Source organism: Panicum virgatum, chromosome 5K, assembly GCF_016808335.1.
Source record: "Panicum virgatum strain AP13 chromosome 5K, P.virgatum_v5, whole genome shotgun sequence".
In the NCBI taxonomy this organism is placed as follows: Eukaryota; Viridiplantae; Streptophyta; class Magnoliopsida; order Poales; family Poaceae; genus Panicum; species Panicum virgatum.
In genome coordinates, this window is record NC_053140.1 from 60,970,322 (window position 1) to 60,982,360 (window position 12,039).

General features: G+C 50.6%; 3 protein-coding genes and 1 pseudogene across 3 annotated transcripts; 3 read left to right on the plus strand and 1 right to left on the minus strand.

The window, feature by feature from the left end:
- The first annotated feature begins 5,319 nt into the window (after positions 1-5,319).
- LOC120709246 (glutathione transferase GST 23-like) lies at positions 5,320-6,428 on the plus strand. The gene is made up of 2 exons (XM_039994798.1): positions 5,320-5,739; positions 5,861-6,428. The coding sequence occupies exons 1-2, from the start codon at positions 5,425-5,427 to the stop codon at positions 6,257-6,259; spliced, it is 714 nt and encodes a 237-aa protein (XP_039850732.1). The 5' UTR covers positions 5,320-5,424; the 3' UTR covers positions 6,260-6,428.
- A 99-nt stretch (positions 6,429-6,527) lies between these two features.
- LOC120709247 lies at positions 6,528-7,141 on the plus strand (annotated as a pseudogene).
- On the minus strand, positions 7,075-8,544 carry LOC120709245 (probable glutathione S-transferase). Its single transcript, XM_039994797.1, has 3 exons — positions 8,195-8,544; positions 7,636-8,080; positions 7,075-7,169 (listed from the first exon to the last, which is right to left on the minus strand). Exons 1-2 carry the CDS (start codon positions 8,504-8,506, stop codon positions 7,709-7,711), a joined length of 684 nt encoding a protein of 227 aa, XP_039850731.1. The 5' UTR covers positions 8,507-8,544; the 3' UTR covers positions 7,075-7,169; positions 7,636-7,708.
- Positions 8,545-10,270: 1,726 nt separating this feature from the next.
- Positions 10,271-11,513, plus strand: LOC120709248 (probable glutathione S-transferase). The gene is made up of 2 exons (XM_039994799.1): positions 10,271-11,081; positions 11,154-11,513. Exons 1-2 carry the CDS (start codon positions 10,770-10,772, stop codon positions 11,478-11,480), a joined length of 639 nt encoding a protein of 212 aa, XP_039850733.1. The 5' UTR covers positions 10,271-10,769; the 3' UTR covers positions 11,481-11,513.
- The last annotated feature ends 526 nt before the right edge of the window (positions 11,514-12,039 follow it).

The window sequence follows — 12,039 nt, forward strand, 5'->3', positions numbered from 1 at the left end:
TTAGTTCAGATATACATGGATGATTATCTTTGGTGGCTCTTCTCACGCTCTTGTCTCCAAGTTTTCTGAACAGATGTCCAGGGAGTTCGAGATGAGTATGATGGGTGAGCTGCAGTTCTTCCTCGGGCTGCAGATCAAGCAAACTCCTCAGGGCACGTTCGTCCATCAAGCCAAGTACACCAGGGACTTGCTGCGGAAGTTCAACATGAGTGACTTGTCACCTCAGCCGACTCCGATCAGCACTTCGACGGTGTTTGATGAGGACTTGGACGGTGAGGTGGTGGACCAGAATGAGTACATGAGCATGATCGGCTCTCTCCTGTACCTGACGGCGATACGGCCGGACATTCAGTTTGGCGTCGGCCTCTGTGCACGGTATCAGGCTTCGCCGCGCACCTCCCACAGTCATGTGGTGAAACGCATCTTCAGGTATCTGAAATTCACCCCTGAGTTTGATCTTTGGTACTCTGCAGATTCTTCTCTGGTTTTGGTGGGCTTTTCTGATGCCGATTTTGATGGGTGTTGGTTGGATCGCAAGTCGACATCTGGCACTTGTCAATTTCTCGGTACATCTTTTGTGTCTTGGTTCTCTCACAAGCAGGCTAGCGTAGCGCTTTCTTCCACAGAAGCTGAGTATGTTGCCGCTGCTAGCTGTTGCTCCCAGATACTATGGATGAAACAAACCTTGCAGGATTATGAACTGAGTTTTGATAGGGTTCCCATCTTTGTAGACAACATGTCCGCTATTAGCATTGCAAAGAACCCTGTCCTACACTCCAGAACCAAACACATAGATATCCGGTTTCACTTCCTGCGAGACAATCATGAGGGAGGCGACATAGACTTGATCCATGTTCCTTCAGAGAGGCAAACCGCAGATATCCTAACCAAACCTCTTGAGCAGGACACCTTTGCTCGCTTGCGAGGGGAGCTTGGGGTTTGTTACCCCTTTTTATCGCTGACTTTTCTTTGGTTAGCTTTGTAGGATTTATTCGTTCTTCTCTTAGTTTTCTAGGTTTGGTAGTTGCACTGTGCATATGCATTATACATTTCTGCATTTTGCGTTGCCTCACTTGCACTAGCATTCTTGTAAACTTTGCTATGATCTCCTAGTGCTTGCGAGTGTGAGTTTATAAACGTGATCATGAATAGCTTGCTCCACTGTGTATATGACATCATCTGAGTTAAGCTATTTTGATTTGAAAATTTAAAAACATGGTCACCCTGTCTTGGCTACTAGCATGTTAGGGCGTGTTGATATACTTTGCTATCTTATTCATGCTAGTGTAGTTTCTTAATACTTAAAGTGTTGCAATTCATCCTGGTTCAGCAATTTATACTTGACATGCTCTAAAAATTGATAAAATTGCTTGAATTGTGCTTGAAATGGAATGAAAAGATCCAGTTGGGATTGCTTGTCGCACTGATCGAGCTTTCGGGACGGCTCACTTTGCACTTGTGAGAACCCGGGCAAGGCTGTGCATGACTGAAACGAGTGTCTTAAGCTTCTGATTGCCTTTGGCATAGGCTTGACCTTGTTGCTAAGTAAAGCATGACAAGCTTTCAACCCCTGGCATTAATAATTTAATTGCATAATGGATGTCTGGCACTTGTTATGGCTGTTTTAGCTCACCTGTATGAGTATGATTAGCACAGTTCTACATTCCCAACTTGCTAGTGCTAGATCATGGGTGATACTTTTATTTCTCCTAAACTGAACTTGCCTAGCTCTAGACGTGATTTGATATACCCTGTTGAGCTAGATGCAGGTCTTGTTTATGGATGCACACGCGCTTGTGACTAGTTGTTGCTCATATCCTTGTATCCCTGAATGTTTTCACTTACACCTCTTGCATTGCATTCATCGCATAGCATATGTTCAGGGGGAGTCTCAGTTTCAAGGGGAGCTTTAGGTCTAAGTCTTGATGTGTGCATGTGCCAATAAGGGGGAGAAGTTAGTGATCGAACAAGAGGGAAATTGTTTGATTTTTCAAAAACTTGTTGTGCACAGGGCTTTGAGAGTGCATCATTTTGTGAGAGTTGCACGTGTGAGGGGGAAATGCATTTCAGGGGGAGTTTCTGCTTTGTTTGGCTTCTAGTTTCCTTGTTTCCTCGTCATTTCTGCATGACTATGTCAAACCCAACATCTGTCTTTGAGGAGTCATGTTTTGGTTTTTGATCGATTGCGTCGAGCTATTGCCCTTGTCTTAGGGAATCGATCTTTGCTTGAGTAAGTGACTGTTCTTGCCTCTTTCGAGCTTTTGTCACTTGTTTAAGTTCTTTCTTGCTTCTTTGTTTTTTCTCTGTTTTTGTTTCTCTCTTGGTTCATTTGTGGTGTGTTGACAATGCACTCATCAAGGGGGAGATTGAGGAATGTGGAGTACTCTATCCTGCTTGTGATGAGTTAATTGTCAACCGTGCGGTGTGATCGTGCGCTTGGTCTTTGGTTGCAGGTACACGGGCGTCAAGGGTCGACGGAGAGCTGCTGTGGAGGTGCTGTGACCGATGGACCGTGCGGTGGACGGCGGTGAAGGGAAGTCGGGACCGGAACTCATGCCGGGCGGCAGCTGGGGCGCCCACTCCTGGATTGAGGGCACAAGCGGCGACGGAAGGTGGGTTTCTTGGTTTCCGCCACAAAACCAAGGAGGCGGACGGCGGCTGAAGACGCCAAGTCGTGGAGGCACGGGCGTTGGTCTCGGGACTAGCAGAGGAACGGGCGTCGACGTCGTCTAGGGCCTTGCTGCGGGCGAGGAGGTGATGGGCGTCGGGTGGCGTCTAAAGCCGTCAGAAGGCCGAGGCGGGAACGGCGTCTAGGGCCACGACGTGGAGGCGGGAATCTTCCCGCGTGTGGAGTTTTGGTGGTTTTCTCAAAACCGGCCACCTACCCGGGTTTCGCGGACCCCCAAAACCGCGAACCGGATCTTCATCGACATGTCGGCATCGCGGAGCAGGCTTCGAGTCGAAGAAAGAACCTCGGCCGTCGGATGAGTCCATGTATCTTTTCCTGTTTTGCCCCTACGGGCCTTCTAGTTTATTTTCAGCTCTAGGGGTAGTTTAGTCTTTTGGGTTGAGAGTTGTTGGGGTTAAATACCCCCTCACCTCACCTCCTCTCCCTTCCTCTCTCTCTTTTTCCCCTCTCCCTGGCCTGGCGCCCAGTGAGCAGCCACCCCTCCTTCTCCTGGCATCCTCCTCCTCTTCCTCTCTTCCTCCTTTTCTCTTCTTTAGGGTAGGATTAGGAGTATGGATTTTTGAGTCATTGTACTGAGATTGAACGGGAAAGGAGGCCCTTCCCTCCTTGTGCCCTCCAGGGATTTGATTTCGTTTCAAACTCATACATCTTGTGCTTTGTTTGTGACGATTTTTGGTTTTCGTTTGTGTGATCATGAAGCATGAGATCGTAGTTCTTCTCTGAGCTCTTTGAGGTGAATCCATCGCTCTTTACTTAGTGCCAAACGCTTAGGATTCACGAGTTCTTTCGATTCGAAATTTTTGAGTTCTTGAGAAAACCCCGTTCTTGCTCGGTATTTCTTCGATTCCTCCCAAACCATGGAGTAATTCGTCAATTCCTTTCGTGGACGTGTTCACAAGTCCTTTGTGATCATGCCTACAAAATTTGGTGATATTTGGACTTGATTTGCCCACTCGATCATCGAGTTTTCGAAAGAATGCGGGCTGGAAAAATCGTTTCTGGGCACGGGCAGGGTTTCTCCTATCACCGGATGAACCGACGTTTTGAAAGTACCCACGTCGGATCAACCGGTGAGTAGGATTCTCATGTGTTAGGGTTTTGTTGTTGAGCCGTTGCACCGACTAGTTCTTTTTGTCCCTCATCGGTTTAACCGGTGAGTAGTTCTGTGTTTTGTGCTACTCCTTGCGTCGGTTAAACCGACGATGTGCTCCCTATGCGCGTCGGTTTAACCGGTGACCACTAAGTCATTTTGCAGTCCCTCTGGACAACTGTACCGGCGATTGGATTTGAATTTATCGGATCATCCGGTGTTGCAACGTCAGTTGAACCGACGCTTCTTAAGCCTCTGCATCGGTTCAACCGGTGCTAGCTTTTTACTGCTGCAGGCTCTGCGTATCGGTTAAACCGACGAGGTGCCCCTTGTGCACGTCGGTTCAACCGGTGTGTATACCGTGCGTTGTTTCAGCTGCTTCTTTTCGCTGCTTGCTTCCACGCTACTTCTCGTTTGTCCTAGGGTTGTTTTGTGTAGCTCCTCTATAGCTACTCAACACTTCACCTAGGACTCTAGGGTTGGGTGTGTACTTGGGATCTTAAGCCAAACTTTCGATTGCGAGAATTTTCAATCGGCTCCCATTCACTCCCCTCTGGTCGACTTTTCGGTCCCTCGTAGTCTCATATAAAGAGATGGCGGAGACGCTAGCACTGTATGCCCTTTCCCGATCGATCGTCAACCATGGAAGAGAACAAGGAGATTCTTCATTCGACACCCGCGCTGCTGCTCTGGTCCAGTCAATCTACCGCACTCCTCGACCACCACTACATTCCACTACCACCAGCTGAGATCACTCGTACCAGGTCCTGGACTGCAGCTAGCAGCCTCCAGTTCTAAAGAGAAGCAGATAATGGAGACGGAGGCGCCTCGTGTGTCCATTTCGTTCACATGAAGGAATGATTGACTATCAAGCAGCATGATACGAATCTTGTTGCACCTCAGAAACTACTTGTCTGCCGGCTTCTCCGAACCTACCAAGGTCGGCACAATCGATCGTAATCTCAACAGTCAAAAGATGAGGGTAGTCTGGTGATCAACCGTTTTGTCAAAAGATGAGGGCGAGGCCGCCGGTCTATAGGACGTCGAAAGGCTAACAATAGAGACAGCCGCAAATTAGACCCCTTCTCTGTATTGACCGCAAATTAAAGGAACTTGTAAAAATTTGAGGTAAGAAGAGATGGGTTGTGGCCTTGCCGCTAAAAAGTAGCCTGTTGGGCCACCAAAGAAAGGACCGACCTGTTGTAGTTGAGCCCACTCAGCCCAGCTGTAGCCCGTTTAATTTGCTGCGGATTGGAACATATGGGCCTCCATGGACAAGGCCTTCGACGACAGCTCCAGCCCGCACACAGCTGCTGAACCAGCATTTTGTAATGTCAGAAATAAAGGCGACAGCATTGTGAATTCGTGAGGCAAATAGAGTTTGAATAAAAAAAAGTGAGGCAAATAGAGGAGTGTTTCCTGGCAGTTTCGTCCTTCCCATTGTCCATATTGGTCAAATTGGGTTCTCGTCCTTTGTATCGGTATTCTAGTAGTGCAAGCATCAGATTAATTAATTGCATCATCGACTGAAATTCCGTTGACCAAATCGGATGATCCTTATTATTGGGCAGGCAGGCACCCAACCAGACTCGCGGCAGTGCCAGGACAATCTATCCCCGATCGAGTGACTAGCACGGAGGCGAAGATGACAACCGAACCGGTCAAGCTCATCGGCGCTTTCGGCAGCCCGTTCGTGCACCGCGCCGAGGTGGCCCTGCGCCTCAAAGGAGTCCCCTACGAGCTCATCCTCGAGGACATGAGCAACAAGAGCCACCTGCTGCTCAAGCACAACCCCGTGCACAAGAAGGTCCCCGTGCTCCTGCACGGCGATCGCGCCGTCTGCGAGTCCCTCCTCATCGTCCAGTACGTCGACGAGGCCTTCGACGGCCCGCCGCTGCTGCCGTTCGACCCCTACGAGAGGGCGGTGGCTCGCTTCTGGGCTCACTTCCTGGAGGAAAAGGTAGTTATTAATCGATCCTACTTACTGCACCTTCGGTTGCAACATCATGCATGCTAGTAGTAGTAGTAGCTAATCCTCATCTAATCCAATCCTGTCGGGGGAAAAAATTTCAAATTTACAGTGCCTGGAGCCGCTGCGGGTGGCGCTGTTCGCGGACGGCGAGGCGCAGAAGGCGGCCATGAAGGAGGCGAGGGAGAGCCTGGCGCTAGTGGAGCAGCAGCTCAAGGACAAGGAGAAGAGGTTCCTGGGAGGAGACGACATCGGCCTCGCGGACATAGCCGGCGGCGGCCTGCTGGCGCACTGGCTCGGTGTGCTCGAGGAGGTCGCCGGGGTGCGCGTCCTGGGCGACGAGGAGCACCCAGCTCTGCGCCGGTGGGCGGCGGAGTACTGCTGCAGTGAAGCTGTGAAGGAGTGCCTGCCGGACAGGGGCCGCCTTCTCTCCTACTTCGCCGGGATCAGGGACAAGTGCATCTCGGTGGCCAACCCGACGCTTGACCTCACCTCATCATCATCAATCTAGTAATGCAAATGCATTAGCATGTTTGGTCGGCCGTCATTGTCTTCGTCGCACTCGCCACCTACTAGCTACTGCGCATCATTAGGACCCGCCAGAACTGCCATCATGTAATGGCTTTTTTAGAGCATCACAAAAAACTTGTTAATAAGCAATGACGTTTGTGGTTCGCATCGACTGACTGATTAAGCAAGCGTCACTGTGTTGGGCAGAGAGCAATTAACATAGCCAGTGGTCTCTCGTTAATTTAGAGCAGCCTTGTAGTCTTCCGGCCATGTCGTCGGAGACGGTGAGGCTCATCGGCGCCTCGCCAGCCCGTTCGTCCACCGCGCCGAGGTAGCGCTGCGCCTCAAGGGGGTACCCTACGAGCTCATCCTCCAAGACCTCTGCTGCTCACACACAACCCCGTGCACAAGCTCGTGCCCGTGCTCCGCCATGGCGACCGCTCCGTCACCGAGTCGCTCGTCATCGTCGAGTACGTCGACGAGGCCTTCGATGGGCCGCCGCTGCTGGAAGCGCAGCTCGAGGGGAGGAAGTTCTTCGGAGGCGACGCCATCGGCTTCCTCGACATCGCCGCGTGTGGGTTGGCCCACTGGATCGGAGTGATCGAGGAGGTCAGCGGGGCGACCTTGGTAAACCACGAGGAGCTCCCTGCGTTCTGCAAATGGGCCAATGGCTATGTCAACGACGAGACAGTGAAGCAGTGCCTGAGGAGCAGAGATGACCTCGTCGCCTACTTCTCCGCGAGGAAGGAGATGTACATGGCGCGAGCCAGGGCTACTACTCTGCACAAGTGAAGTAATTTCCTTGGTGTTCGTGTCTTCTTGCTTCCAACAAGTGTAACAGCTAGCATGTCCATTTTATTGAAGCGCACCCAACAGTAACACACACATCGTGTCTACATCATGATCCGATCCATACATTATAGATGGCCATTTGGCCCGATACCCATGGGGGCCCGAAGCCCGGCCCATATTAGCCCAACCCGAGCACGGCACGGGCCCGAATATTATTGGGCTCGGGCCGGCACGGGCACGATAGCCGGGCCGTGCCTGGGCCTCACTGTCAGCCCATGGACGCGTCCAGGCACGGCCCGAAAAAGGTCGGCCCGATGGGTAGCACGATAGGTCCGTTTAAATACTATGTTATCCATTATCAAACTCTATTTAAACATTTTCGGGCCGCCGGGCTGCCGGGCCAAACGGGCCGGCCCGGCCCGATTAAATCAATTTCGGGCCGTGCCTGGGCCGGCACTTCAGCCCATGGGCAGGCACGGCACGGCCCGTTAATATTTTCGTGCTTAAGCGGGTCGTGCCTAAACAGGCCGTGCTTAGACGGGCCCGGGCCGGGCCGGGCCGGGCCGCCCGTTTGGCCACCTATACCATACATTAGGATTCCCCACTCCAGTCACAAGAGAGATTAAGCCGTACAAATTGCCGCTTGCTGCAAAGGACATCATATTGCCTTGACCATCAGTCTGAACTTGTCCATGTTTGCAACGTAGTGGGCCAGAAGTCGGTCCCTGTCCGGCAGGCACTGCTTGATAGCTTCGTCGGAGGTGTACTCGTCGGCCCACCGGCACAGAGCAGGGAACTCTTCGTCGCTCATCAGACTTACTCCAGCCGACTCCTCCAGCACGCTTATCCAGTGAGCTACGCCGCACGCGGCGATGTCGAGGTAGCCGATGGAGTCGCCTCCGAAGAACCTCTTGTTCCCCATCCCCTTGAGCTGCTCCTCCAGGAGCGCCAGGTTCTCCTTCGACTCCTTCACGGACTCCTCCTGCGTCTTTCCCTCCGACCACATCGACAGCATGAACGGCTTGGCGCACTGTACGATTGCCAGAGTTCAGTAAAAATCGGAAACGAAATTATATTACCAGCTTCGGATCATTCGCAACAAAAACAGCTGTAATAGTAATACTAATACCACAGTACGTAGTACCTTGTGATCAATGAAATGAGCCCAGAAACGAGCCATGGCGCGGTCGTAGGGGTCGGCCGGCAGGAGCGGCGGCCCGTCGAAGGCCTCGTCGACGTACTCGAGGATGACAAGGGACTCGCAGACCGTGCGGTCGCCATGGAGGAGCACGGGGACCTTCTTGTGGATGGGGTTGCGCGTGAGCAGCAGCTCGCTCTTGTTCTCCAGGTCCTCGAGGATGAGCTCGTAAGGCACGCCCTTGAGCTGCAGGGCCGCCTCCGCACGGTGGACGGCTGGGCTGCCGAAGGCGCCGATGAGCTTCACCGGTGGTGACATCTCTGCTCGATCTTGCTGCTGTCCTGGCGAAACTAGAAAAAAAGCCATTTCTATTTATAGGGACATAAACAATTAAGAACGTTCTTGTCTTCTTGGTGCTAGCTGCCGTAATACTTTTGGATAGTCAATTGTGGTGTGCTGCTTCTTCTCCAAGAATGGAATAAGGATAAGCTCTTACTTTTGTTTCCTATTCTTTAACTTCGTTTAGTCAATCGTCTGATCGTTATGTGATAAACTCCGTTGAAAATCAATATATAGTAGGAGGAAAATAATACAAGATGCCAGAGGCTCCCACTCAGCAGCTGACGAGTCATGAGTGTCTCTCTGTCTCACTCACTCGTACACACAGACAACAGAGTTGCCCATCATTTAATTTAATTTTCCTCTCCTTAGAACAAAAAAAAAACAAATTATTTGAGCATCTGATGAATATATTGAGCAGCTCAATCTTCCACGACAAGCAGCGAGCAGCAACAAAATCCTAAAACCTCAACCTTGCAGGGAAGCAGCTCAACCTACAAAATTTAAACCCTTAATCACAGTGCACCGACAGCGATTTGCCCATCTATATATATAACAAGTACTAGCATCGGCCTTGCCATTAGCAGTTGACAGTTTGCCTAGGATAGATCAAGCTAAGATGGGTGAGACGGTTAAGCTCATCACACTCCCTAGGTATCACCTTACAATCTAAGCAATCACATCTATCCTCACTCCTAGCAAGGATAAAGTCGATCTGGCTCGAATGTTGTCCACTACGAAACGTCACAAGATGAGATTCTCTCTTCTTAAACACGGTATCTGCTATCAACAAGTCGTAGGCTAACGCGAAGTTCAACACATCACCCCCCTCTTGACTCCTGCTACCATACCCAAAACCCCCGTGCACTCGCTCGAACCCTACATTAGTCGCACCCACATGGCCGTTGAGATCTCCTCCTATGAAGAGTTTCTCGCTGGTTGGTACGGTACTAACCATGCTATCTAGATCTTCCCTAGAACTGCATCTTGGTGCTCTCACTAAGGCCTACCTGAGGGGCATAGGCACTGATCACATTCAAAACCGAATCTCCAACTACCAAATGGATTAGGATAATCCGGTCGCCTTGCCTTCTAATCTCTACGACTCCATACTTAAGGCTCCTATCAATTAAGATGCCTACACCATTCCTACCCGGAGTTGCTCCCGTGTACCAAAAATTGAAGCCAGTATCCTCAACCTCCTTCGCCTTCTGGCCCTCCCATTTAGTCTCCTGAACGCATAGAATATTTACACGCCTCCTAATTGCTGCATCAACTAGCTCTCGCAACTTACCCGTTAGGGACCCTACGTTCCAGCTACCTATACGAATCCTAGTTGGCTCGGCTAGCTTCCTTACCCTTCGCATCCGTCGAGGAAAGTGCGAAGACCCTTGCTCATTTTTCACTACACCCGGGCGTAGATGTAGCGCGTCATTCAGGTGACGACCCGACCCTTGCTCACTTATCATCGTACTCAGGTCACGACACGACGCGCCCTTGGGGGGATGGCGACCCGGCCCTTACCCATTTATCACCACACCCGGGTTCCGATGTAGCGCGTCGCTAAGAGGGTTACGCCCCAACGAGTTTCTTGTGGGTTTCAAATCCATTAGAGTGGCTAATTTTTATGTTGATTTGCCAAAACCTAACGCAACCCTCCTCCTTTATTTGGACTTGGGACTGGCTATGCTGAGACGACTCAGGAGAGAGAGTCTTCCAGTCAGCATAGACGGAGTTTGAAGCTTCCTGAGCTATGTTTGCTAGAAATTAAAAATGCCCACAGATTTATTATTTATATGCTGAGGTCACTGCTTATGCCAGCCATACCGTTCATTACATCCCCTGTCCAGCTTGCGCTATGGACGCATATTTTAACAATATGTGCCTGCTCTGCTCATGTATTGATTCTATATTTTAGGCAAATCAAATCTCTTTAACTTTCAGCTGCATCAATCCTGGTGACCATTTTGACTAACTGCTCCACCTGTAGGTTTGCATTCAACGATGTTTGTCGGGCCAAGGGACAGATGAGAACTTTTTTATTGTTGTTTTGTTGACTGAAGCAACCAAGCAACTTCTTCCTGATCAGATGATCGTCTAAAGGAAAGAAGAAGGAAAGAAACAAGAAGAGCTTGATCTTCTTGGAGAAGAAGCAGCATTCTTGATTATCGCTCCTATAAATAACGGGAATGGTTTAGCAAGTTCCTCCAAGATGACAGCGAGTTGGAACTAGAGCAGAAAGATGTCTCCACCTGTTAAGGTCATCGGTAACTTGGGCAGCCCATTCTCGCACCGCGTTGAGGCCGCTCTGTGTCTTAAGGGCGTGCCTTACGAGCTGATCCAAGAAGATCTGAATAACAAGAGTGAGCTGCTGCTCACGCACAACCCCATCCACAAGAAGGTGCCTGTGCTCCTTCATGGAGACCACGCCATATGCGAGTCCCTCGTCATCGTTGAGTATGTCGATGAAGCCTTTGAGGGGCCGCCCCTCCTGCCGATCAACCCCTACGACCGTGCCATGGCCCGCTTCTGGGCTGACTTCATGGATAATAAGGTACTCTCATCTTTAGAAGCCAGTCCATATGAAATCTAAACATCTGCTAGTTGTGCTAACACTGTCAAACAGCTTCTCAAGCCGTTCTGGCTGGTACACTGGACAGAGGGCGAGGTGCAGAAGGGATTTGCGAAAGAGGCCAAGGAGAACCTGGCGCTTCTAGAGGTGCAGCTTAGGGGGAAGAGGTTCTTTGGGGGTGACACCATTGGCTACATCGACATAGTATTTTGTTTGTTAGCTCCTTGGCTGAGTGCGCTTGAGGAGGTGTCTGGAATGATTGTGGTAGACGAAAGCGAGTACCCTGCTTTACGGCAGTGGGAAAAGGAGTACAATTCCTGTGAAGCTTTGAAGCCGTGCTTGCCAGACAGAGACCAACTCGTCGCCTACTTAACTGTGTAGGACCGAGAAATGCGACCAGAGGGGGGGTGAATGGGAGCCTTCAGAAATTATCGCGAAACAAAACTTCGGCTCAAGATTAAGAGTGCACCCCAACCCTAGTCCTAGGCAAAGTGTGTAGTAGCTATAGTGAAGCTACAACAACATAAGAAATCCCTAGGAACCAATGCAAACAAACACGGAAGCAAACGCACAAAAACAGTGCAAGAACAACGCAAGGTATATATCACCGGTTGAACCGACGCACACGTTTGAACTGCGTCGGTTAGACCGGTGATACAGAGCCTGCAGCGAAGAAAATCAATCACCGGTCGAACCGACGGTCACATTCGAAAGGCGTCGGTTTAACCGACATTGCCTCACCGGTTAAACCGACAAAATCAAACGGAGCGTCGGTGCAGTTGTCCAGAGACACTGCAAATTGCGTCAAAACACCCAATGAACACCGGTTAAACCGATGCTCCCAAAAACTCCATCACCGGTGCAGTTGTCCAGAGGGTTCACAGACCGAAGCAAAAGAACGCCGGATGAACCGACGTTGACAAAATCCTATACACCGGTC

What these genes read in the sequence shown, in the direction of transcription:
- LOC120709245 (XM_039994797.1), bottom strand. Translation starts at nt 8,506, where the DNA reads ATGTCACCACCGGTGAAGCTCATCGGCGCCTTCGGCAGCCCAGCCGTC. An exon ending in CTCATTTCATTGATCACAAG is followed by an intron (nt 8,081 to 8,194) that starts GTACTACGTACT and finishes GCAATCGTACAG; the next exon opens with TGCGCCAAGCCGTTCATGCT.
- LOC120709248 (XM_039994799.1), top strand. Translation starts at nt 10,770, where the DNA reads ATGTCTCCACCTGTTAAGGTCATCGGTAACTTGGGCAGCCCATTCTCG. An exon ending in CTGACTTCATGGATAATAAG is followed by an intron (nt 11,082 to 11,153) that starts GTACTCTCATCT and finishes ACTGTCAAACAG; the next exon opens with CTTCTCAAGCCGTTCTGGCT.
- LOC120709246 (XM_039994798.1), top strand. Translation starts at nt 5,425, where the DNA reads ATGACAACCGAACCGGTCAAGCTCATCGGCGCTTTCGGCAGCCCGTTC. An exon ending in CTCACTTCCTGGAGGAAAAG is followed by an intron (nt 5,740 to 5,860) that starts GTAGTTATTAAT and finishes TCAAATTTACAG; the next exon opens with TGCCTGGAGCCGCTGCGGGT.